The sequence below is a fragment of the Podarcis raffonei genome, chromosome 16, assembly GCF_027172205.1.
Source record: "Podarcis raffonei isolate rPodRaf1 chromosome 16, rPodRaf1.pri, whole genome shotgun sequence".
NCBI classification, from domain to species: Eukaryota; Metazoa; Chordata; class Lepidosauria; order Squamata; family Lacertidae; genus Podarcis; species Podarcis raffonei.
In genome coordinates, this window is record NC_070617.1 from 39,443,355 (window position 1) to 39,469,369 (window position 26,015).

The 26,015-nt window shown below is 45.3% G+C and overlaps 1 protein-coding gene across 4 annotated transcripts in view; it reads right to left on the reverse strand.

Annotated features, from left to right (window-relative positions):
- Positions 1 to 431: 431 nt before the first annotated feature.
- Positions 432 to 26,015, reverse strand: part of IFT81 (intraflagellar transport 81) — a 50,451-nt gene continuing 24,867 nt past the window's right edge. For 3 of the 4 annotated variants that reach the window (XM_053368243.1, XM_053368244.1, XM_053368245.1), the window contains exons 10-19: positions 24,100 to 24,195; positions 21,765 to 21,911; positions 12,423 to 12,572; positions 10,237 to 10,365; positions 9,850 to 9,939; positions 7,850 to 7,936; positions 7,442 to 7,513; positions 7,259 to 7,344; positions 2,415 to 2,460; positions 432 to 822 (exon numbers count right to left, since the gene is read on the reverse strand). In XM_053368243.1, coding sequence (XP_053224218.1) covers positions 640 to 822; positions 2,415 to 2,460; positions 7,259 to 7,344; positions 7,442 to 7,513; positions 7,850 to 7,936; positions 9,850 to 9,939; positions 10,237 to 10,365; positions 12,423 to 12,572; positions 21,765 to 21,911; positions 24,100 to 24,195 — 1,086 coding nt within the window. In that variant the 3' untranslated portion in view covers positions 432 to 639. Of the gene's footprint in view, positions 823 to 2,414; positions 2,461 to 7,258; positions 7,345 to 7,441; positions 7,514 to 7,849; positions 7,937 to 9,849; positions 9,940 to 10,232; positions 10,366 to 12,422; positions 12,573 to 21,764; positions 21,912 to 24,099; positions 24,196 to 26,015 lie in introns of those variants that run through there. The other variant, XR_008327956.1, reaches the window with a different exon arrangement.

The following is a 26,015-nucleotide window of genomic DNA, read 5'->3' on the forward strand; positions in this document are numbered from 1 at the left end:
CTGCACATACTTTGATGCAAAAAATGCATGTTTAAGAAACGTGCTGAGAATGTAAGCCCTGCTCTGCCCTTGGAAGATAAATCAGCATCCCTTCCCCAGTACCAAGAGGAAGCAATATGCCAGGTTTGGGCATGACTAAGTGGGGTGAGTGGACTTCTTGCAAGCCAGTTTGGCTCTGTGTCACAGTATATCCTGCTGCTTGGCTGTAGAAGCTGCAGAACTTTTTGGGCCTGGGGAGGGAGTATCATTTATCTTGGTTTCTCTGTGAAAACAGCCATCCTTCAGCTCAACACATGGACTAGACCTTTGCCCGTAAGCCCATTTCAATGCAGTAATTGAACACGGAGCCAGTCCCACTGCTTAAACTGGCGTCCAAGTGATAGAGCAACTTTGCATCTGCAGCACCTGTAGAATGAGAGTTATTTTCTCTCTTTAATACAAGGAGCGGCCGAAAAGGCTCCCAGTCAAACTGGGAAACCATTGCCATTCTATTTAGGCTGGGACTTTTCCAAGCAGCCGTTGTAGTTGAACACCAGCTGAGCCCCTCAACATCAGCAACCAGAAATCTAACTTTTGTAAAAACAGTTGTAGAACTAGACCAATTTTCACAACAGAACTGATGCTCAGTATGGCTGGGATTCACAAGACCAGCCGGTCCTCTCCTCCTTCCTGAATGACCTGGCCAATGGATGCTTGGTTTTGCTGCTTGAGGAAACATTCCTTCTTGCACTCCATGAGCAGCTGGAAATCTCGCCACATTTTCACTTGCTTCAGATTTGGACCGTGGCTTTCCCGCACACTCTTCTGCTTCTCTCGCAGTTTCTGTTACTCAAAAGAACAGTCCAAATCATCCCAAGAAATGTTTCAGAGTTACAACAGTTACCTCACAGTGGGGCACAAACATTTATTTCTCTGAACAAGAGATCCTGGCCTCGACCCAGTACACCCAAAGGAGCGTCTCCCCATCGTTCAGCCCCGGACACTGAGGTCCTCCTTCAAGGGCCTTCCCTCACTGCGAGAAATGAAGTTACAGGGAATCAGGCAGAGGGCCTTCTCAGTAGTGGCACCCTCCCTGTGGAACACCCTCCCTTCAGATGTCAAGGAAATAAACAACTACACAACTTTTAGAAGACATTTGAAGGCAGCCCTGTTTAGGGAAGTTTTTAATGTTTGATGCTTTATTATGTTTTTATATATGCTGTAAGCTGTCTAGAGAAGCTGGGGAAACCCAGCCAGATGGGTGGGATATTAATAATAATAATTCAATTGCTGCTACTTTGTCTGCGTGGCATTAAAGGTCCTGAATTGACTGGGGCAGCCACTGTTGAGGCAGAAGTCAGCATGCATATGCAGAGTGCTCAACCTATGAGCTACAGCCTGTCCCCTAAATCTGAGCTCCATGCTTAGCACTAAAAAAACACATAGATTAAGTGTTTTATGTATGTTTTGTGTGTGTGTGTTTTGTGTATGTTGAAATAATAGAAGACAATTTTTGATGACAATTCTGCAAAGAAGATCTAAAACAGGGTTAAAAGGCAATTCAAAATGAACTGTTATCAGGACTACAAACATATTAGTCACTGCTCTGTAGTCTGCTTTGTAATCTGGAATGAATAATAATAACAACAAGAACCTCATTTATACCCCACCTTTTTCTCCAAGGAGCTCCAGGTGGCACACATGGTCCCCCCCCCATTTAATCCCCACAACAACCCTGTAAGGAAGAGGTTAGGCTGAAAGACAGTGACTGGTCATCCCAGTGAGCTTCATGGCTGAGTTGGGTTTTAAAGCCTCCCATGTCCTAGTCTGACCCTCTCACCACCACACCAGACTAACTCTAGAACATAAAGAAAAAATGAAATTAATCTTTACAAGGAATTCTGTCCTTAAAAGTATAACACTTGCATAACTGAATTTATAAGGGAAACGTTAAAGAAAGAAGTTAAGAAAAAGGAATTATTTGTGCAATTCTGAACTTTACAGAAGACGATTAAAAATGCACAGAACTCAGCAAGGGTCTTAGTCAACGCAGCTATCTCAAAAGCACTTCAGTTACTTTCTATAAAAACACCAAGGACAACAGCTGGGAAATGTATCATCTTCAGCCAGTTTCTGTATATACCACTTCAAATTTGATCTAGCAAAGTGTCGCCTGCATTACAATATCTTATCCCCGGGGTTCCTGGGGAATGTGCTGTTTGTAAAAGATAGTCAAGCAGCTTAAGCATTATCTATAGGAAACCGACTTCAGAATTGTTTCTCTATTTTATTTTGAGAAGCCAATTTCTCCGAGCTGCAACAGAATGGTTTTTGGGAGGCTGTGCATAAGGACCAGAATAAACTAATGACAGGCATGAAATGTAGCATTTCTAAAACTGAAAGGGAATATTTTTAAAATAATAACCTATTATTACCTTTCCAAGGTTTTCTTGTTCCGTGATCATCCGGGTGTATTGTTCCCTAAAGAAGAAGATAAAATAAACACATACATACACACATACACATTATTTACAAAGAACCTGCGGACGTGAAGTCAAAATGCTGGAGAATCACAGCACCTGCTGTGGCTGCAGAGACCAGTAACTCGTGACTGCTCCTCTCTGGGGAGCAAGCCTGGGCAGCATGTATGGAGGTCCTGGGCTGCTGGGCAACAAGACTCCCACTCTTGGCTCCACTGATGTGGTCCAAAGGAAAGCAGAGCAATATGTTCAGCACCAGCTTGGCTGCAGGAGTTGCTGGAAGGCACCATCCAACTCCAGATTTGTGTAGGGTTTACTCCTTAACCCTTTCTTCTTCCAAAGATGTCCCGCAAGGCAGCAGGTATGGATTTTTCCTTGGAGTTTACTCTCAAAGCCTTTCTCACCGTTGTGTATAGCTCCAACGCAGCGGAAGTCTAGGATGAGAGTTTTCCTTCTCCTAGATGAGCTACCTTCCCATGTTGTTGAGCCCCATCTGCCCCTCATTTCCCTCTACAGCACGTGCATAAACTGCCTTCTTGCTGTTAGACCCACTATTGGCCTCATCCACTGAATCTGCCGGAGCCTGTCTCCACATGCAGGGGAAGTTCCTGACTCACTGAGGGTTTGAGAGCCATTGGTTCCCCTTACCTGGTTCTGCCGGGCAGTTGAAGTTGTTTCCTGGAATTGTGGCTACTGTCGTATGCTGACAGCTTCTAGGAGCCACAGGTGAGAGCTGAATGCAGGGTGGGGACCAATGGCGGACAAACTACCGCAAAAGGAGCATGATGTGTCCCCCACCAGAGATACTGTCCTGCCCTTAACATCCCATACACCCCAGCACTTTTAGAGTGTTCAAAGTAGTGCTTACTTTGTGTGCCAGTCAAGTTTACAAGAGCCCTGTAAGGCAGCTCCATATCATTATACCCATGTTGCAGGTGAGGGTCTGAGGCTTTTTATTCACAATTCCAATGGACTCTTGAGTAGATGATTCATTATTATTATTTTTTACTGTTAAAACACATATTTGTTGTATATCTTTCCTGTCTTATTTCAAGGGTCTAGGAAAGTGATAAAAACCTATTATATTCCATTTGTCACCATCTTATAAGGTAGATTACACTGACTAGGAATGATTTTTCCGAAGCCTGGCAGAGAGCTATATGGCTAAGGGGGATTTGGAGATGAGTGTCCTGCATGTAAAGGGACGCGGGTGGCGCTGTGGGTAAAACCTCAGTGCCTAGGGCTTGCCAATCGCATGGTCGGCGGTTCGAATCCCCGCGGCGGGGTGAGCTCCCGTTGTTCGGTCCCAGCTCCTGCCCACCTAGCAGTTCGAAAGCACTCTTAAGTGCAAGTAGATAAATAGGTACCGCTTTCTAGCGGGAAGGTAAACGGCGTTTCTGTGTGCTGCGCTGGTGCTGGTTCGCCAGAGCAGCTTCGTCACACTGGCCACGTGACCCGGAAGTGTCTTCGGACAGCGCTGACTCCCGGCCTCTTAAGTGAGATGAGCGCACAACCCTAGAGTCGGACACAACACTATGGGCAGGGGTACCTTTACCTTTACCTTAGTCCTGCATGTAAAGCCTACTAGACTATGCCCTGAAGGACACTAGTTTCACACATCTAAGCTTCTATAAATCTGTGAGTCATCAAGATAAGCTGAAAACCCCAAAGGAATTCACTGGATGGTAGAAAAACAACAAACTTGAACCCTCCTACCTCAGCAGCCTAAAATGATCCTTTGACTTCACTGAAATCATTGCAACTCTTGGCTCTGTCATCTGAGCAAAATGACAGTTTAACAGTTGACTAAAAGGGGGCTGATCCAAGGACTGGAAGCCTGGGACAGAAAATTCTTCCAGCTGGGAATCTTAAGAACGATAAATCCTCTCAGGCGGGTGTTGTAGCTTTCCACTGGGGAAGGCAGGATAGGATTCCTCCTTTGCTCCCCCCACCCCAGCCAAGACTACTGGGAACTTGCTCTTGTCTCCAGGGCCTGTGCCAGCCATTTACACATTCCCACCCCATATATTGCATGTCCTATGGGGAAATGGGATTTGCGCCTGGAACAGGTTTACTCTTGCAGCCCGGGATATCCATCTTTCTCATAACCTGCATGCAGCTGCTGTAATTTGTGCCAGGGCCAAGATGACCTCAATTGCCCCCAAGAGAATGCACATCTATTGACATCCTTCCCCATCACTTTAGGTTCACCAATTGCTCTTTAGTCCCAAGACTTGGAAGGAGAAAAAACAGACAACAGAAAACTAAACCTCTGAATGTCGGGGGGGGGGAAGGGTTGGTGGTTGTTGTTTTTTGCTATTTATAATGATGTCTGGAAAGAATGCAACTTAATTTTGAAAGTTAAAACTATTTTTAGAGAACAAAATTAACTTTTCACATTCCTCGGTACTGACTCCATGGAACAGAGGATAGGGATCAGAATTAGGGCATTTTTGGTTCATTAGTAAACTGAGGTTCTGCTTATGGGTTGTTTGAGCTCAGTTTACATTCCAGTGCTCGCAAGAAGAGACATTCAGCCCTGAAAGGATTTCTAGAAATCTGCCTTCTCTTTCCATCCTGCACTTATTGAATTTCTGCCTATCAAAGCCTCTGCTTATTTCCAAGAGAATTTGCACTCTCCTGGTTTGTTTTTTTTCTCCACAGGGAGTAGCAAATGGACATTCAGAAGAGTAACTCACCCAGAAGCACCCTGTATTTTACTGTGCAGTCAAAAAGCAAAAGTGCAGGAGGCAGACCCAGAAGACACCTGGAAAATGAATATTCCCCCCCCCCCGATGACAGATGGGCATCCTGATGTGCCTCTTCATAGCTCTTGGTGCTCCCAGAACTGCCCCTGTCTGCAGCATGGGGAACAGACAAGTGAGTGACTTGGGCAGGAAGAAGACTGAACAGCATAAACTCTGTGGCCTCTTAGGACTGGATGGGATGAGCACTGGACACCCAGCCTCTGACATGCTCTTCCTTCTCTGCATTAACCACTGTAAGCACCTAGATAGCAGGCAAAGCACAGTGGCCCCAATAAGCTTGGAATTCTAAATACAGTACATACAAAGTTTGTGAAGTAGCCACCATAGCACACCAAGGTCTGAGAAGTAGGTTACAGCAGACAGACTGAGAACAAAACCCACTGAGCAGAGAAACGCTCTCAGTGTTCATCCACTAACTTCCACTGCAACTGTCCTCTCATTTCCACTCTAGCTTTACTATTCCTACTGTTTCTTTGCTCAGCATTCAACTTCTTTCCTCCGCTGACACAGATTACATCTCTCTATATATTTGCAAGGGGTTTGTTATCTGTTCCTGGCTGCTCCCCGATTTAACCACCATAAATGGAGACTCATGAGATCAACAGGCGACATAAACAGTATTTTGTTCTTCAATGAGCTCTCTCCCCCCTCTCTCTCTCTGTGTAGTCCTGTTTTCCTATGCAGAGAATCCTAAATGGAGCCACAGCAAACAAGAAGTGTCACTGCTGAGACTGTTAAGCAGAGGCAACAGAGAATTCCACAAAAACTTAACATGGTCAGTTTCTTCTAAAGGTAAAGGTAAAGGGACCCCTGACCATTAGGTCCAGTCGTGAAGGACTCTGGGGTTGCAGTGTTCATCTCGCTTTATTGGCCAAGGGAGCCAGCGTACAGCTTCTGGGTCACGTGGCCAGCATGACTAAGCCACTTCTGGCAAACCAGAGCAGCGCACAGAAACGCCGTTTACCTTCCCACCGGAGCGGTACCTATTTATCTACTTGCACTTTGACGTGCTTTTGAACTGCTAGGTTGGCAGGAGCGGGAACCGAGCAACAGGAGCTCACCCCGTCGCAGGGCTTTGAACCGCCGACCTTCTGATCGGCAAGTCCTAGGCTCTGTGGTTTAACCCACAGGGCCCCCCACACCTCCATTTCTGAAAAATTGTTTGGAATTAAATCACAGTCCCAAGTATATCATAGAATCATAGAATTGTATAGTTTGAAGAGGAACCAAGGGTCATCTAGTCCACCCCCCTGCAATGCAAGAATTTTGGCTAAAGCATCTGTGACAGATGGCCACCCAACCTCTGCTTAAAAACCTCCAAGGAAGGGGAGTCCACCACCTCCCAAAGGAGTCCATTCCTCTGTTGAACAGCTCTTACCGTCTGAAAGTTCTTCCTCTTGTTGAGTCTTAATAACCTTTCTTGCCACTGGAATCCATTGGTTCAGGTCCTGCCCTCTGGAGCAGCAGAAAACAAGCTTGCTCCCTCTTCCATGTGGCAGCCCAAGCACGTCAACTCCCTGGGGCCATGAGTGCCCTAGCCCCCACAACATTTTAAATGGGGGGGCAGGGCACCCACAAAGTGTGGTGGGGGCCGTGTGCATTCTGTGGGACCATGTGCGCACAACGTCATAAGGCTGCCACTATGTGCGTGAGTGATGTCAGCACACTAATGTAGCTGATGTAGTGTGCATGCGCCAGTGGGTGTGCTGACTTAGTGGCCCCAGGCACCCACAGCCATGGGGGCAAGCTAGTGCCGCTGTGACAGCCTTTGAGGTATTTGAAGATGGCTCTCCTATCTCCTCTCAGTCTCCTCTTTACCAGGCTAAGCATACTCAGTTCCCTCAACCATTCCTCATCAGGCTTGGTTTCCAGGGAATGGTCTTAAGGCACTAGGGAGCCCAACCTCTTGCTGCAGCTAAGCATGTCTGGGACTGACCAGTGCTTGGGATGCTCCTGGGGAGCATATGTGTGATGCCTCGGGTTCCAGGTTGAAGGAAGGCAGGACATAAATGTAAGAAAATGAGTAAATACCTGATTGCCTTCCTTCTTTCCTGCATATCTGAAGAAACATACAGCTTCATCTCATCTTTGGCGCGCTGAAGGCTGACTTCTAGGATCTAAGAAGAAACACCTGAATTTAGATACCAACTGCCCTTCCCATGGAAGCAGCATCATCTTACTGAATGACTACAAAAGAACCTTTTTCAGACCGACCTTTTTCATGCAGGTGATGTGATGATAGCGGCTTTCCTCCTGAATACACTCTTCATGAAGGGCCTTCACCTCCTAAAGCAGGAAGCGCACATTTTAAACATGTATGATGACAAAAAGCCTGCAACACCAGGACCATTTTCAAGGAAAGAGCGCCTGTTGTCAACAGTCACCGATGATTTAATTGCTTCCTCTTCAGCCAAAGCAAGCAAAATAAGTGCTGTTAAGTTTAACTGGTCCAGGGGTGGATGCAGCCAACTGTTTTGCCACATGTCTGCACCTGGCCGAATGCCTGGGTGCAGCCGTCTGCCCCCTGCCCCCCTGTGTGGGCCAAGTGGGGTAAGCCTGAGCGCATGTAAAACCAAGCTGATGAGATATGGAAGGGCAGCTCTGTCCTCCCTGCCTTCCTACCTGCTCCAGTGCAGAACGGTTGCTCTCCAGGCCTGCTGCACAGCTGTCATACTGGGTTTTTTTCTCTCCGCATTCTTGGGTCAATTCCTGGCGGGGGGAAAGGTAGAAGGGCACATGAATTCTATCAGCATGTGGCACCTGGGGAGATCATGTTCTTGTCAGTCCTCCTGCCTAACCTCAGCTATTGGCACACAGAGGCCCTTACATAAACGGAAAAGGCATCTGAGGCACAACACTCATGGGGAAGCCACCAGCTTCGCAGACCGACAGATCAAATAGGGTAAACCACCACGTAACTTGCAAGCTCCCCCCTCCCCCCAACTTTAAAAACATGTATCACTACCCAGCGTCCTTAATGCTTTGGTGGATTAGGTTCATTCCATAGCCTAGATTTTGACTCGGCTGCATTAAAATTAAGCTCGCGAGATTGTAAAAGGATTGTGTTCCTGTACAAACAGTTTGTACAGATATTCACTTATGCCATGAGATAATCGGCATCACTAGCAACAGAGCACCCTAGTGAAAGGTAAACTACAGTCCAGCTTGTGATAGAAAGTATGGCAGGGCATACTATACTGGTGAAGCAGCAAGTAGACCTGGTGTAGGCCAGCCTTCCCTAGCCTGGGCCCCCATCGCGGAATGATTGCTATGCACTTTGACACTTATTTTTCTTACCAAGGAAAACTAAATTATATTAATTTATCCAAAATACATTTCAAATTCCCATGTCATGTTACAACATTTTAGCACCCCTCATTTTTGGAATTTGAAAGTTGGAAAATTCAACGTGCCCTAATGTTCTGCTCATGTGAATGGCCTGAAGGTGACCATCACCCCCTTCCTCTGGCCGGCAGATGAGTACGATGCATCGGAACATGGAGGTTTCACCCTTATTTAAGGCATTTTATCCTTTGCCCTTTAGCAAAAAACACTCTCAGGTTGGCTTTCAAGAGAGCAGCAGCTCCTTCCCACTCTCAGTGGCAGTTCTTGCTCCCCCCCCCCGAAGCTCTCTTTCTGCCCCCCATCAGATCCAGGAGCATAGCTTCTCGCAGGGCCCAGGCCACGAGAACAGGGCAGCTCCTGTCATATAGTTCACTCGTCAGACAGCTAACAAGTTAACCATTGCACCAAAACTTTACACAGGTCCTCTGGATAAATATTCAATAGCTGTCTTCTCTGACCATCTCAGGCTCCTTAGGGCACCAGTTTTCCTCATCTCAGCCAGAGCTTCACAGCAGCGCTCCCCATTCCAACCCTGTCTTGAATTTAGCAATGTCTTAAAGCCACACAGGTTTGTATCTGACACATATACACTGCCTTGAGTTTGAGAAAAACACTAACAGACCCAGCAAACAAGCACATGATGAACATACTAAATGGTGGATCCCTGGGAGTCCAATGTAGGAGTGGAATATAGGTTTTTTATAAAGTAAATACTAACATTCACTCAACTATTATTTCTTCCAATGAGGTTTACACTTGAAGAAACACTTTAAAATACAGTCATACCTCGGGTTGAATGTGCTTCAGGTTGAGCGCTTTCGGGTTGCACTCCGCAGCAACCCAGAAGTAACGGAGCGCGTTACTTCTGGGTTTCGCCGATTGTGCATGTGCAGATGCTGAAAATGACGTCATGCCCATGTGCGGAAGCGGCAAAACTCGACTTGCGCATGCGCAGAGGCACAGTTGCGTCTTACGTTCTATTCAGGATGCGAACGGGGCTCCGGAACAGATCCTGTTTGCATCCCGAGGTACCACTGTAGCTGAAAACACCAGATGCAGCTGATCATCTCCCCCAAATGTACATTTAGGCCTATACGATAGAAGCATCTAGCCACAGATAGTGTGGAGCATTACTTAGGGGGAGGCTCTGAGCCTCTTACTGCCATACAGGCAGAACTGCAGGAGAGGCATTGGGAGAAATCTTGTCGTACTGTAATCAGCCCAAACCATTTGTTCAAACAAACAAAAACAAACAAATTCAAGTCTCCTCTACTCACCTGACACTTCTGTCGCAACTGCCTTAAATCTTTGATAATCGGAGCAAGGCTTGACTTCTTATCAGCCACCATAGCATTCAGTTTTTTCACCTGTTTTATGGGAGGGAAACGCATCGCATGAATATGTTATTAACAGCATAGCAAGAAAGCTGGAAACATGGGGGGGGGGCGGCAAAGGAAGATTAGAAAGACAAATGGAGAGGGAAAGATCAACTAAGATGTGATAAATGGAGACTGGCCATATACCCAGCACAAGCAGTGTTGGCACACCAGTATACCCACAGCCACGCTGGTCTGCCAAAGTAGATCTTGCAGGGTGTGGTAAGATTCAAACAGACAACACCCTTCCTTCCAAGAGAGCCTTTAAATACAGGGGAGGAAAATCACCATTTCAGACATGTTATCCAGAGTCCGACCCTTCATTTCATCCATTTCGCTCTTCACGGCTGACACTCTCTCTAGCTCCTCCTGTGTATAGCTGTATCCAGAGATACCCTTCTTGTCTTCAATTGCTTGCTGTTAACATAGAAAAAGAAAGACATTTCTGAGTATACGTTCTGACAGCAGACAAGCAAACAGATTCTGAATTGCAACCAATAAATAGTAAGAAAGCCCTATGAAAAGTTAAAGACTGTGTCAGGGGACTGCCATTGGAACAGGGGAGGGAGGCGGAGGGCCGTTGGGATACAGAGAGCCTCCAAAACTCCTGAGGAGCAGTTCCTCTTCCATCGGTGGGGAAAGCCACCCCTCCAGTGGAGAAGAGGGGAAAGGGCTTGAGGATGCTGCGGAGAGCCCCAGTGCCTCACCTAGCCAGGCTGGCCAGGAGGGACACACGCCTCTTTCGTCGCCCAGCTTGCACAGAGGGGTAAAACACAAGGAGGGGAGGCGGAGGCTTGGGGTGCCTAAGTTCTTATGTTGGGGGAGAAGCCGGAAGGGGCCACTCCCAGATTCTGTAAGTGACTAAGACGGACATGCACTTTGGAGATCTGCACTGTAAATGGTTTGCACAATAAAACCTGTAAAAGACAGGTCGGAGTCCTGCCTGGTTACTCATGAGCAACCACCACCACAGACTGCCTAGTTTGTTTTTTGATTAACTAAATCAGGGGTTGTCAACCTGGTCCCTACCACCCACTAATGGGTATTTCAGGATTCTAGGTGGGCAGTAGGGGATTCTACGGCACAAGCTGAATCCTCCTTCCATCGAGCTCCGGCTGGCGGTAAGGAAATTTTAACATCAAGAAAGATGCATTAGTGGGCGGTAGGTATAAAGAGGTTGACTATCCCTGAACTAAACTATATGAAAATCACTAAGAACAGGTCAGCTGCTGTGGGAAGACATCTCTCCTTAAAGGGCATCTTTGCACAAATCGCCTAGAGGAGCTTCTAAAGAACCAGGTGCATTTGCAATCATCCATTACTTTAATTTGTGGAAGATGAAATAATTCTGAGTGTGCGGTTGTTATTTATTTACTAAGCCATGTCTTCCACACACAGATTAATAATGTTTGATCAAGAAATGGGGGACAACACTTATTATCATCTTACAGCCTGTCTTGCAGCCTGTTCTGCTTTGTTTCAGAAGAAATAAAATGTTTTACTAAGCAGAGAAGAAAACAAAATACACACTTGGTTACATGGGTTTCCATATTTTGCCACAGCTTCTCTTTTAATGGATATAAATATGAGTAGCTTTAGGAAAAAGGCCCATCTCTACACCAAAGCAATTTTCTAGCAAAGCAAGTGCCAGAAGAAAGACATGAAGCCATGGAAGTGGGCTGGGAGAAGGGCATTGGGCACTGAGCGTTCCTGCAATGATTGTATCTTCACTGACTTCAGTGGCCCAGTTTGTGTCTAAAACTAAACCAAACTGCGGCTTAGGGCAAAAGAGGGAATGTGTGGGTTCCCAAAGCTTAGCGCTACATGTACACCAGGTCAATGTGCATGGGGAAGCCACTTCAATTTTTTAAAAGCAAGGCAAAATTTCAGCTTTTGAATAACAACATGCTAGAACTGAGATACCATGTACATAACTTCTTTTAACATACAATAAAGTCTAGCACATGTCATTAGAACTGCCTCAAAGCCAATGCTAAAATACTGAACCTAAGCCAAAGGCTTCACTTAACATTGTTTACAACACAAGTGTAAATGTCAATCTGATCATGAAACCACACAACTCAAACAAATGTTTGGGTGCTCCCTCCCTCTCCCCCTTTCTCCTTTGCTGCGCTGCGCGCTTGGAACTGCCTCCCAAAACGCTTTGGATGCTGCCTCTCAAACTTCCTTTAAATCCTTCCTCAAAATCCACCCTTCTTGTGAAGCCTGAACACAGGTAACTGACACAGCTGAATCTTCCCCCCCATCTCCACCCCTCCCAAGCTGCATTTTTGACTGTAGGTTCCTTGGGGCAAGAAGCTCTCCCCCCTGCATTGTGTAAAGCACTTAGTGCCCTGGCGGTGCTGGAAGAACCCCAGGCGTGGCCTGCTTTGCAGGAAGAGCTTGAAGCTAGAAGATTCATCCTGGCTACCTGCATTTCGCAGTATGGACAGGAAGACAGAATGGCCCATTACCAGCTGCTGCTGGATATCCTCGTGGCGCTGTTTTAGGAGCTCCTCTGTTCTCTGCAGGATGCCGTACTCAGCTGTAATTTCTGCTATATCCAGGCGCTTCTTTTTGTAAAGCGTGTTTTTGCTCCGAAGCTTATTAACATACCGCTTAAACTGAAATGAGAGATAACAGGGACCTTTGAAATATGAGGAAGTTAGATTTAGCACAGACTGTTACACCCCGTCAAAATGTTTTGGGGCGGCCTTCCTCTCTATTAAGTATGTATCTCCTGTACATACCAATACCAAAACAACCTTTTTTTAAAAAAGGAAACTACATTTCTTTTTTAAAAAATCTGTGATATAAGTAACCTTTCTAAGTGTAAAAAATTATGCTGCTTTTAAATAACAAGTGCTTAAAGGCTGCCATCATTGGCAGTCTGAGACCCCCCAGAGTAAGTGTATGTTCTATAAATAGCGTTGCAGGCAAAGAGCCCATCCTGAAATCAGCCCAGATCATCTGCCATCCTGTGCAGGGTGGTGATGCTTTGTCTACCTTGCTGTGCTCCCGCAACTATTTTTAAAGCCAAACACTGTGGACATTCTTAGTGAAAGAACAAACCCACCTATTGCTCAGTGTGTGTTCAACGCAGACCAGGCTATGTGTACCTTTAAGAACAGTCTTTTCTGCTGTGCCAAGGCTCAGGACAAGGTCACAGAAGTCACACAAGAAAACAAGTGCATGATCATTCCAGGTTTTGGCAGGGTGTGGATCCCCAAAGCACAGCTGCTGTGGAAGCTCTGCTCATTACAATGGGGCTTGCACAGGAATCTCCCCAGCAGATGTTTGCTTTTTGCTTAAGAGAATAACCCCCCCCCCCCGTCCAGCAACAGCATTTGAAGGAGAGAGGCCTATATTGCCCACCTAGGAGTGATAACCTTGGTAATAAGTTGCTTGCACACGCACACCTAAAATGGCACCTGCAGCACTTCGGTGGTCTTAAAAGAAAAAAGGAACCAACTCACTTCCATTTAACAAACGTTTCCCTGCCTGAGGGGATTCTGACTTGCCATAGGTGAGTCACCGGGTTGTTTACGTATGAAAGTCAGACGGATGCTGATTGCCCTGTCAAATCTGATATTGCCTGCAGAATTCAGCATCCTGATAACCTCAGCTTTCCTTTTTTTAAAAAACAACAAGCAACTCTTTTGCATATACGCATGTACAGTGACAGGTTTGATAGTGTGCAGCCAAAGCCTTGATGGAAGCTTCAAAGCCAGGCAGGAGCTCTGTTGAGTTTCCAGTGCTGCGGGCAGGAGTTGCCCCACACGGATTGGCAAAAGCAGAAATAATGATGTAAACAAAGGACACATAATGCAACAATCGCATAATTTATACAGGTCACTGAATCCAGTTTTTCCACACAATTACTTTTGCATAAAGTTTTACTTTTTAAAAAAGAAACACTTGATACTATAAAATACACTAAAAGTAAATGCTGGGGTAACTAAGTGGGTGGAGCATGTGACTCTTAACCTCGGGGTTATTGGTTCAAGCTCCACGTTGGGCAGAAGATTCCTCCATTGCGGGGGGTTGGGCCAGTCCCCATCTAACTGCCTTCTTACTTACAACCAGTCCAGGGAGTGGCACTGGCTGAGAGCTCCACAATCTTTTGCCCTTGAGGAACTCAACGGGGAGAAGGACTGGGGTGCAGGAGCTGGCCTTGGCTCTGCCTCCATCCACTATTGGCCTCCTGCCTTCCAAGCCAGCACTCCAAGGCTTATCAGCCACCACTGTGGACCACCTTCTTCCCTGGAGTTCCAAACTGCTTCTGAGCATGCTCAGACTTGAAGTCACTTCCTCAGCACTGCACATCCTGGGGAATCAAGTGGTAGGGACAACTTTCAAAGGGAAAGGAATACTGTGCTGACAGATTGTGAGGAGCGGGGAAAGTACTACCTGATCAAGTCCATTCTGCTTACAGAGTGAGAAGAAAGTGAGGCCTCAAGGTCTTCCAACCAGCTGAACCAAATGGCTGAATTGAGCAAGTACAAGATTACAAAGTCTTCCCTGCTTGGCCTTTTGGTGAAGTGTGGGTCTAAACCTGCCACAGCCGCTAACAACTGAAACCATTATGTAAAACAAGCATCTATCACGCTGTCTTCTCAGGAAAGACAGGATTATAAAAGTACAGGGAAGTCATGACAAAGCAAAACTGCAGTGAGAACAGAGATGTTATTTACATAGCAAAGAAAAGAGGGCTTTGCAAAACAAAGCATCACACAGCGAACGTTTTGATTGAATACCAAAGAAGTTCAACTCCACAAGAGGAACTATCTTGAAGGGGCCTTTCCTGCTCTGTTGTACTTCTGGCATTCGCAAAGTAATTGGAGGCAGATGTTCAAGTGTGATTGTTCTCTCATTACTGTGTGTTGTTGTGGGGCAATCACAGGCACCTACGGAGGGCATCAACCCCGAACATGTATCTTCCATCTGACAGCTTTCAGCACTGGTGGTGGTGGAGGTGTTAACCTCCTTTCTGCAGCAACATGAACGCTCAAATAGCCTTTTAAATAAAGTAAGCACAAAACAAGACCACCTCCTTTCACGGCTTCAGTCCCTTGCCATGAAAGAATCATTTTGTTTTAAGAATTATTTTCCTTTGCTAGGATGTGCACATTAGGACATTTCCTTTGCTGCTAAAGAAAGGGAGGAGCTGACTGCCTCAATCCTTCCAGTTTTACCTGAACAAGTACAGGATCAATTCTTGCACAAGTGAACTGCTAAGATGGAAGTGCTCCCATCACTCCTAAAATAATAATAATAATTAACATCTGTTCTGGGAAACCCTTTGGCATTAAACCTTCCTGGATTTTTGGTTGCTCAACTGGGGAAACCTTTTCACCCTGAAGGTTTCGTTCTCCTGCAGGAAACTCTCCCCACATGCCAGTAGTGGTGGGCGGAGCTGGAAGCAAAAGTGGGAAGGCTTCCTTCCAGTCACACAGAAGCTAGTGGCCTCTCACCCCCCTCCCCACATTTCTGCTTCCATGGAAGCAAGGGCTCAAAGGCACCTTCTAGCCTGGCAAAGGACCTGGTGGGTGGAAGGCAGAGAGCAGGGCTGATGGGGGACACGGCCTGGAGGGAGATGAAAGAGTCAGCTACAGGGGCAGGGCGGGGGCTGCACTTGGCTTGCAGGCTGGAGGTTCCTGCCATTAAACTGTTCCTGCCTGTGTGGTTTCCTGCTGCTTGCCCTGTTCTGTGTCTGGAGAAGCAAAAGGTGTTTATTAAGATGGTTCATTTATTTACAGTACACCCTTCCCCAAAGGAAACCCACCCTCTGAACTGCAGAGTGTAAAGAGCGGAGGGAACCTGTGGCCCTCCAGATGTTGCTGGCCTGCAACTTCCATACTGGTTGGGGTGATGAGAGCCACAGACGCCCCCCTCCTGTCCTATGACAGCCCTGGACTGCCCACCATTGTGGAAGGAGGAGAGCAAAACACAAGAATCAGTCAGCCTGGAAACACAAAGGGAAAACATTTTTTAAAAGAAATACATAAGTCAATGTAGGTTCCTGAGAACATTCTTAATTAGATACTGTGAGACTCTCTTTAACTGCCTCAGCAGGATGCCATAGAAAAATGTTTGCAAAAGATATATATTGAAGATGATGGAGCAGATGGCCAATCTTCCTGCCAGTCCAATTAATGCAATACAGACAATCCCAAGCAGTTAAAAACATTTAGTCTAAGCAAATCTCTGGCTGTGACAAGCTCTCAACAGCCATTTGCAAGATATCACAGATCTTATCTTGGACAGCCATTTTGGGGTATGATTTATTACAGCCACTTCCATTCCCAATTACGGAGCTAAAAAGCCCCACCCATTTCAGTGAGGTCGGGGGGGTGCATAAGCAGCTTCCTGGCTTCCGCCTAATGCTTGTGGAGAAGCTGACTTCTACCGAAGAAGAAAAATATCCTGCGGTCGTCTTGTAGGAGAGGCCATTCGGGCCATTTTAAAATATCAGTATTAGGGAAACTGTTTCTGGGCCACACATGACCAAGGCTCCTGATTGGCCAGGCTAGGACCAGAGATGACAAATGTCTTTTAATTTATTGTAAAGACCTCTCTCTTAATCCAGAACTTTGTGCCTTAAAGTACATCTCTATTAATCGCCAGGGAAACTTAAGTGAATGTCCCATATTTAAAGGAAGAAAACTGTTTTGAAACAGCTCTGGAGCTTCAAAATGTCCAGTACTTTTTGGGGAATTAAGTGTCACCTTAAGGGGCACCAGGGAACTCTTGCTGGTGTACACCTCCAGAGGCAGGCATGTGAGAAGGCACTCTCCGATTCCACCCACAGGGCTTGCTTTAGCCGCATGTTTTTATACATGAACTGGAGTCCACCCTAAACCTGTAGCGAAGAAATGCCCAGGTTCAGAATTGCCCTGAGGTCTCCTTAGAAGAACCACCAGCACCTGGTCTGGATATGTCCCCTGAAGGGACATCACTTGCAGCTGTGGGCAGATTCCCAGTAGACAACCATGACCCATGACACAGCCTGGCACGCTGGTTGGTCGGTTTCTGTTCTTGTTTTATTATGCATTTTGTATTTTTATGTTGGGAACCACTCTGTAATCTTTGGATGAAGGGAAGTATATAAATTTAATAATTATTAATAATTATATTTATAATTTGTTTCCTTCATGCCCTTTACTGTATAATCTGAGGGTGAGTTACAACAATTTTAAAATAAGGTATTAAAAACCGTTTAAAACAAATTACAATCCAGAGAGATAAAGTATAGTTGTGTGTGTGTATAACGTCAATCATGCTCTGGGAAGCAGCATCTTTAGTAATTCAGACCAGTCTATTTATTCTGCAATACACTCAATCATACTGGACAAAGCCTTCTTAGTTCTTGGTGGAAAGCCGCAGATAAGCAAGATGAATGCTTTATCCATTCAAGTGAGTGCTCCAAGAGCATTCATGTGTGCTAAGCCACATTTTACACCTGAGCCACACCGTAAGTTTGACTTCACTGACAGTTAATGCCCTGCTTCAAAAGTTCCTGGCTTCTGTAGCTGTGTGTCAGGTGACTGTTTGTGGCTGCAATCCAGCCTAGGGGTTGGCTAGGCTGACGGCTGCCAAGGGCGAAGAGCCAGGGTGGTGCAAAAATCAGGCCTCTCCCCTCTGGCTTTGAGTGGCTAGGAGTCCGTCCGCCTGTCCACACGCTCCCCAGGCCAGGCCAGGTAGCCAGGTGACGTGCGCATTCTCCTCTGGCAAGAGCACAAGGGACAGGGAGAACCAATACAGCTCCTTGCCAAGGGAGCCTAGGTCCACCTCTGAGGCACTTAAATGAGTAAACCTCATTTAAAACAATGAGACTTACTTCTGAGTAGGCATATAGTATGGCACTGTAATCTCCACCCCAGCTCCCAAAGCAGGAGCCTATTTTGAACAGGCTGAAGGAATAGAAACAGTGGCTCTGCCCACTGACTCACTTTGGCACAAAAGACTCCCCCATCCCTTTGTTCCAGGGCAAATACTGAGAGGTTTTTGCAGCATTCCACCCCCCCACCCCACCCCGCACAATTATGTACCGTATTTTTTGCACCATAACACTCACTTTTTTCCTCCTAAAAAGTAAGGGGAAATGTCTGTGCGTGTTATGGAGGGAATGCCTACGGGTGGCATACCTACGGATTTTCCTCCTCTAAAAACTACGTGCGTGTTATGGTCAGGTGCGTGTTATAGAGCGAAAAATACGGTACTTCAGTTACAGGCAAAAGGGAATGAATAGCCAAAAGGCAGAAAGGCAGGACTCTGACCAAGATTCTGTTGCTATTCAGCTCTGAAACCGGGTCTGAAACCAGACTGAGAATTGGTATAATCCAAAAACACTTTGGAGTTAGACCTTCACCATATACCTTGCTCCCCTGAAAGCTGTTTTGAGACTGGATAACTATTAAGTTCAGTGATGTCCAAGGAGCGCTTTTTCAACAGATGTCTAATCACTGCCTAAACAGTGGGGACTTCAGGCTCTCCCAGCAAGGGCTTCATGATCTCTTCTGCCTTATCTGACCACTAATCAGACAGGAGAGGCAAGGCTTCAGCAGGCAGGTGGCATCTCTGGAACCTCCAAGTATTAGGTCCATGTTATCAGCCTGCACCAAGTGAAAACTACCTTGCCCAAGTTGCCTATCCCTCTTCTCTGTTGCCATCTGGACCTTCCAGCCTTCCATCTCCCCTGCTGTGCTTTCAGCTTCCCTTCTGACCGAGAGTGAGTCAGGGTCCTAATCTCACCAGGACTGCCCACGGCCACCCCCTCATCCCTCTGACTTCAGTATCTGCTTGGTGTCCAACTCTGAAATGGACTAGGCTAGAGCTTGCTGACCACTGGACCAGATCCTTTGGCACTCATCCTGCTGTGCTCATCTGACAGCAAAATAGTTTCTGTGAGATTAATGCCACTTTGATTTTGTTCCATCCAGCATGCTGAGGAAGCCGGGCGGGGGGAGAGATCTAGGCTCCCCCAAACCTGTGTTCAGCTTTAAAAAGAGTACAATGTGCTGTGAAAGGGAGCTAAAAATATATCCAGTTTACCTAGGATCACTTGTAATTGAACCACCTACCCTTCTAAGAGCTGGAATGTGATTCTCTAATTTTCAGGATCTGACAGCTGCAGGGAGAAGCGTGCCAGCATTGTCTGCGTTTCTTTTGCTTTTTTGAAATAGCATCTCAGGTTCTTTCATAATATTCTTCTCTTTGTAACAGACAGCTTTACCCCCTGACTTCTACTAAACACACACCAGCTATCTCCTGCTGTTAGCTTGTCAGTTCCAGCCAGCTGTGCAAACGTCGGCCCTCATCGGACTGGAGGGCTGTGTGTTCCTCTGCATCGTTAGAGGAGAAAGCAACATGCCGGCAAGTAAAAACATAAGCCAGGGTTGACCTTTCTGTGGATGAAGTGTTAAGACCTCAGCTGAGGATACGATTGCTGGTACGTGAGAGTCCAGGGAGAGAAGGCATTAATTCATCTGAGTGCCAGAGTGAGTAGGGCCAGGCCACAAGGGGATACAGCAACCCAAACCTAGGGAGCAGTGGGCAAAGACATAGCAAACCAGGTCAAATAACAGTTAATTAAGATCTCTAGCACCACATCCAAAGTATTAGGGACACAGAAATTAGGAACCAAGTGGTATAAAGGCCATCCCAGGATCACCCCCCCCCCAACCACCTCAAACCAAAAGGGTGTTCAGTTTAGCACATGCTGTCCTCTATAGCAGCTGGTCAGACAGCCAGGGAAGCGCAAAACCACTGCAAAGGGGCATCCACTATGCTAGTGTTAGTTCTCCCCAGTCACATGCTCAGCACCATTTATAATTTAACAAGACTCTTTCATGGTTGTTGTTTTTTAAGCACTCAAGAGCTTGGAGTGCTTAAAACTTCATTAGAGCTTTAAAACTATGGAGAAGGTGCAAAATGAAGTTTATTATGTTAATTCAAAAATAAACTCGAACATGTGCCAAACCCATCCGTGGTGTTTTCTCAAAACAGCAGTGAACGTGAAACTATGGTAGGCTGCTGGGGTCCTCTTTTTCATTTAGAAAAAACAATGGCAGGGAGGCCATGAGAGGCTTATAAAACTGTGCACAGGGAGTGCAGATAAGAGTGTCTGCCACTTTCTCATGCTACTAGAACTCAGGGTCATCCAATCAAACTGATTGGTTGGAGATTCAAGACAGACACACAATTAATTTATGGATTTCACTTCCACGAGTTGTGGTGACTGATGGCCAGTAGCAGCTTAGATGGCTTTAAAGGGGGACCGACAGCTTAATGGAGTAGAGCCTATCAGTGGCTCTATGGAACCTCCGCAACAGCTTCTGGAGGCAATATGGGAGAAGTCTATTGCCTTCATGCCTTTCTCCTGGGCCTCCTGTAGGCATCTGTTTGGCCAGCATTGGAACCAAGATGTTGAACAAGACAGCCCTCTGGTCTGAGCCAGCAGAGCTCTTCTTAAGCTTTTGTAGAAAACCTCCTAGGTCCAAACTGATGGAAGTTAGAAGGTATTTGAACATGCCTGCCTGCTCTTCCCCCTCCTTGCCTTACTCCACATTGCAGCACAGCCATGAGCTCAACTTCCTTTGCTCGCCAGTTTCCTGTTCCACCGTTGTTGTGGGTCTTAACAGTTTAGCTACTTTACAGATTGTTCCCGTCAGGTGCATTGACAACGTGGAACATTTTTTATGTACTTTACAATACACTGAACTAATAGCAGATAAGACAAAGCGTTTGTGGTTCTCCCTCTCTCTCTTGCAACACCCTGCTGCTGAGTAATTAATCACCGCTTTGCATAGCAGGAATGTTATGATTGTCTGCTTTCGAATTTGACTAAAACAAAGGTTAAGTGTGAAGCTGAAGTTAATATACTACCTAGGAGGATTTAAAAAAACAGTCTTGGGTTTATGGAATAATAGGAAATAGTGGACTTGCAACAGGATTAGGTGTTGAAACCAGAATGTCATTTTCCTTTAAAGACTCTTATCTCAAGGGTTTGTCATCTAGCTGTCTTAGGTTGCAAAGACTGGCTGCTGAAGCCATATTTGGTATGGGGAATAGTGCCCTTTACTCCAGAGAAGATAATGCAGCAGGGGAAGGGCCAAAACACTATGCTTAAGTTCTTTGCATTCAGCAAGAGCTACCATGACTGCTGCTTCTTCCTTGAACTGTCCGCCTCAAAGTCTTGCTTCTTAACCTCTCCCAACCTTTTCCTTACCCTTTCCTCCCACAGTCTCTCATGGCCCCCAGACCCAAAGACTGCGGAGCCCCACAGATGGCTGATGCTACTTCTGCCTGCTCCCAGTTTTCTCAGACCCATGTAGAGCTGCAGTAAAAGCAGAAAGGGAGGCAATAAGAGCATCTCTGTTTGCTGCCTGTGAGCTGCACGTGGCTCCCATGGGCCACTTTAAGAGGGCCTTAACGGTGACATAAAAGCATGGAAGTAAAATAGTAAGGGACCAGTCTGTCAAACCTGAAATGTAAGAATGGTGTGTGCCAGAATGGCGTGTGCTATTCAGTTGTCCTTGGGAGTTAATGGGATCCACTGTAACAGTTAAACACGGAGGTCAAGAGACAAAAGCATGACATCTGGGGGCTTTTGGTTTACAATTCTCTAACATCAGCTGCTGAGGCAGTGTGACAAATCACTTTTGATCCGAGAGGCTTTCCCAGAGCAGCCTGTTCAACCACACTGGCTGCCCAAGCAGTAACTGCTGGAATGGAGGGTGTATGTACAATAAGCTCAAGACACATGTGCAAGCTTTCACATTTTCTCTCCTCACTCACCCTGACCCTGCACTTACCTCATCCCCTTTCAAGACTTCGGCCCCATTCAGTTCCCGGGCTTGGCTTGACTTCTGCAACATTTGCTTCTCTAGGTTGGACAGCTCTTCCTTGGCAGCCTGAAGCTCTTCGGCCTTGGCTGCCTTCTTCCGGGAAATGATGGAGGCCTGTTGGGTCATGTTTACCAATCATCATTGCAGCACACGGCAAGTTGAAACATTCCAGGTAGGGCAGCACAATGGGCAGAGTGGAAACGTTCAAGGCATGAGATGCCAGTATACAATACAGACTTGAAACTAAATCCTTGGATTAGAACAAAGTCTGCTTTACCTTCATGCAGCTGCACTAGGACTTCAGACACATAATGACCTCGAAAGGAGAAGGAAAACAGACCCACCCTCCCTGTAAAAGGACTTTGCTGCCTTGCTACTTAGAAATAATTCCTCCTCAACACAGGTGTGGGTAAGTGGCAACTGTGCCACTTGATTTTTTTAAAAAAAACTTTATTTCTGCCATCACAGAATTCCGAGAGGCATACCTAGGAGTCACAGGCAGTTTCCCATCCAGGCACTAATCAGACCCAGACCAGACCCGCTTAGCTTTTGCAAGGTGGCTGCATTATATGCCCTCAGCCATGTTCTGCGGCTTCTATGCTGCAGTTAAGAATCAGAGTACTGTTGGCCAAGCATTCTACTTCGGCAGCCACATCTGATGATTTCCTTTAGTTCATTTGCAAAAATTAAAGATTTTAAACTGTAGCAATGAAGATAAAGATCCTGCAGTTATTTCAACAGTGTCTTAATGTGGATTTTCATAGCGTAGCCCTTCAACAAGCTATAGAAATACACAGGACACAGATTAAAGCAGAACAGACCCATAAAACACCAATAAATTGAAAAAAGTCTGTATCCACATTACAAGGCATATTTGATAAGACTTCTAAAATAGAAACAAATGTTGCTTAAAACATTGAAAACAGTCACATTTTAAAATCTGAATCATATAGTCTAGAAGTGTGGGTATTATAGCCAGAGGGATACACATTGTATTATTATTTTGAACTGTTGTAGTTTTAATTTAGAGATTCTCACACCATTTCTCCATCAGACAAATATAAGAACAAAGTTCCTGAAAATGGTAGGAGTGGCAATTTTAAGAGCACAACACATTAATATTTCACCATGCATTAGCATTCTGATGGACAACAGTTTCCAGAGGTCTTTTGCACCCGTTACCTAAGATCATTTATTTATCTAAAACATTTCCATCCAGTCTTTACACAATTGCACAAGGCAGCTTGCAGCATTTAACTGGAAATGTCAGGGATTGAACCTGGGACCTTCTGCATGCCAACCATGCACCCTCCTCCTGAGCTATGCCCCCACCCATTAGCCGGACTCCATGAGGTCATCATGCAGATGGGGGAAATACAGAATCTAATTTAAGTGGAGACAGATAATATAATGAAAGAGGAATGCTTTTATTTCATTCAGGCCTCCTTGGGATAAATATAATAATTTTTAAAACAGCACAATCCATTATTTCCTTTGATGCAGCATTCTGAGTGTTGCTTTCAACAGAATAATGCTTTCCAGAGCATTTCTATACTATAGCAAGAACCAAGAGGCTGCACTTCAAACAAACAGCTTCGGAATATGTTACAGAGTTCTAAAAATTAAACACAAGCCTGCTGTTTTTTCTTATTTAAAACATGGATTATACAGCAATAGTGTAGGCAGTTTTTGAGAACAGCCTCCACTCACCGGATTAAAAAGCTTTCTATAGCCTATCTATGGTGATTCAGCCTCTACGGTATCCAAGCCTTTCACTTCTCCAAACTAGGCCCAGGGTGACAAATTGTGTTAAAAACATATGGGGTGATCTTGTGAAGCCGACGACAGTGCCCTGTGGAGCTGAGAGGAGTCTGCCATATGTTATTGACCAAGGGAAGCGCTCTGAATTCCTGGAATGGCTCATCCAAGGGACGTCAGCACTTTATATTAGGAGCCAGCTGGTCTCTTGTACCGGCACATTATGTAGCATTCTTAACCTTGTAACACTTAAGCAAGATGCTGCAGGTCACATTCGCAACCAGATATCCTACCTTTTTAATGTACCCAACTCAACAGTTTGACCACTGACTTTGGAGCTGTCTCACATTATATAGATGGGATGATCATCAAATTTGTAAATCAAAATATAAGCAAAATTCAAAGTCTCACAGGCAATTGGCTGCTCACAATAAGGTAAGTGAACCACCCTGAGATCTTAAGATGAAGGGCTGTGTATAAATGCAATAATAAATAAACGATTTTTCAAAATAACATTTCTCTTTAGAGAAGACTTTGTTCTCACCTGTTGTCGATACATTGAAAATTTACTATCGATTGGTTCATATTTCATCATCCGCTTCTCAATCAACTGATTGATTTGTATGTTGACCTCATTTATCTGAAATATAGATTAAAACACAAAGAATGCTTGTCATCTGAGAAAAGGTTTTCATAGCCAATGCAAAATTATGTCATTTTTATTGCTCTGCAACAGAAGAGACTTCCAGAAATTGCTTCAAACGTCAATAATGGATTCAAGCACAGTATCAGATCTAATTTTTAAAAAAGCAGCTCCAGGACTTTTCCAAAACCACACAGGGTGTCTGGAAACATGTCATTAGCAATTACTCCTTATTTATTTAAATATCACCGTTCCCTTCAGCCTCCCAGTCCAAAAGCTTAAATTCCTTATTAGCAAGCAAACTCTCTGAGCCAAAAAGCAAAGACGCTGGTGGACCCACTCTGCAAAGTGTTTCTCTCTGTGAACTTTTCATTCAGTCACGATTAATAACTAGACTAAACGTCTAAAATTCCAGGCTCTTTCTTTCCCCAGAACAATTTCTTGCGATTTAACTGTGCTTTGAAAAGACACAGATGCTCCTCTTTCACAGCCCGTTTCTGTAATCTGCCCTGAACCCTGTGGGATGGCTGGATATAAATCAAGACACTTGTTAAATAAAAGAAATCAGAGCAAGGACAGAGCTACTCCATTTCACTCTCCCTCACTGGGCTGCTGCTTTAGGCAGCCAGTTTGGATGCAAATAGCAAAAACTCCCCAATTCCTGTTTGTTCACTTTTGGCACACTGCTATACGACAAAGAGTCTTGTAGCTCCTTCAACATATCTTTGGGCTTTAAGGTGCTACAAGGCTCCTTGCTGGTTTTGCTGCAAAACAAAGACCATGGCTATCCCTGTATTGCAGGAATGTCTCAAGATTTTGGGACCATATCATGACACAGACCTTGGAAACGAGTTCTCTCAGAGGCTCATGGCTTTGCACATGAAAGATTTCTAAATATCAACATCCTCATATAGGAGGTGCTTATTTTCCCCTTCCAATATCAGTGCAGAGCGAGTATAGAATTCTGTTGGCCTAGTTTGCACATCACGTTAAACCACAGTTATAATAGCTGAAATTGTGGGTGCTTCACTATTCCTGCACTCCATCTGTTGCATTATCTGAAGCTGGGCTGTAGTTTGCATCCCCCAAGCAAAGAACAAACCTTGGCTTGTTTGGAGAAAAACACAAACCATGAGCCCCTGTTCAAACAACAAAACAAGCCAGACTGCACTAGTTTAGTTTAATTACAGCTTGACGTGACGTGCAAACTGGGCCATTATACCCACAATTCTTTTGACAAATGCATTCAACTATTTCACCCAAAGATGGGGGAAACTTATTTGGAATGAACTCACAAAAGACTTTGAGTTAATATACAATTGCTAAGGACTTTGTATTCTTTTGGAGTTTCATGAATGAAGACATTGTGTGAAAGGGACATTTGCAGCTCCAGTTCATGAATATAAAATGGATGCCCTGGGATAATGTCCAGGAAGCCCAGAGGTATCCTGGGATAACCCCCAGAAGTCTATTCCTGGACACTCAGTTGGTGCATAGGCAGTTCTGTTGCAAAAGAGTCCTTGAAGTGCCATACACAACAATAGTATACATTAAATCAAGGCCTGACAGGGGATCTGTTACCATGAGTCACATGAGTGTTCCTAGTGCCATGGCCTTCATGCCCTCCTTGTGGTCTTCCCAGAGGCATCTTGCTGGCCACTGTGGGAAACCAAGATGCTGGACAAGATAAAGCCCTGAGCTGATCCAGCAGGGATCTTTTCTCTCTCTCTGATTTCAACTTATATCCTGCATTCTACATATATTACATATAACACACATATAATAATTATATTTGTATAATTATATATGGGAGGTTA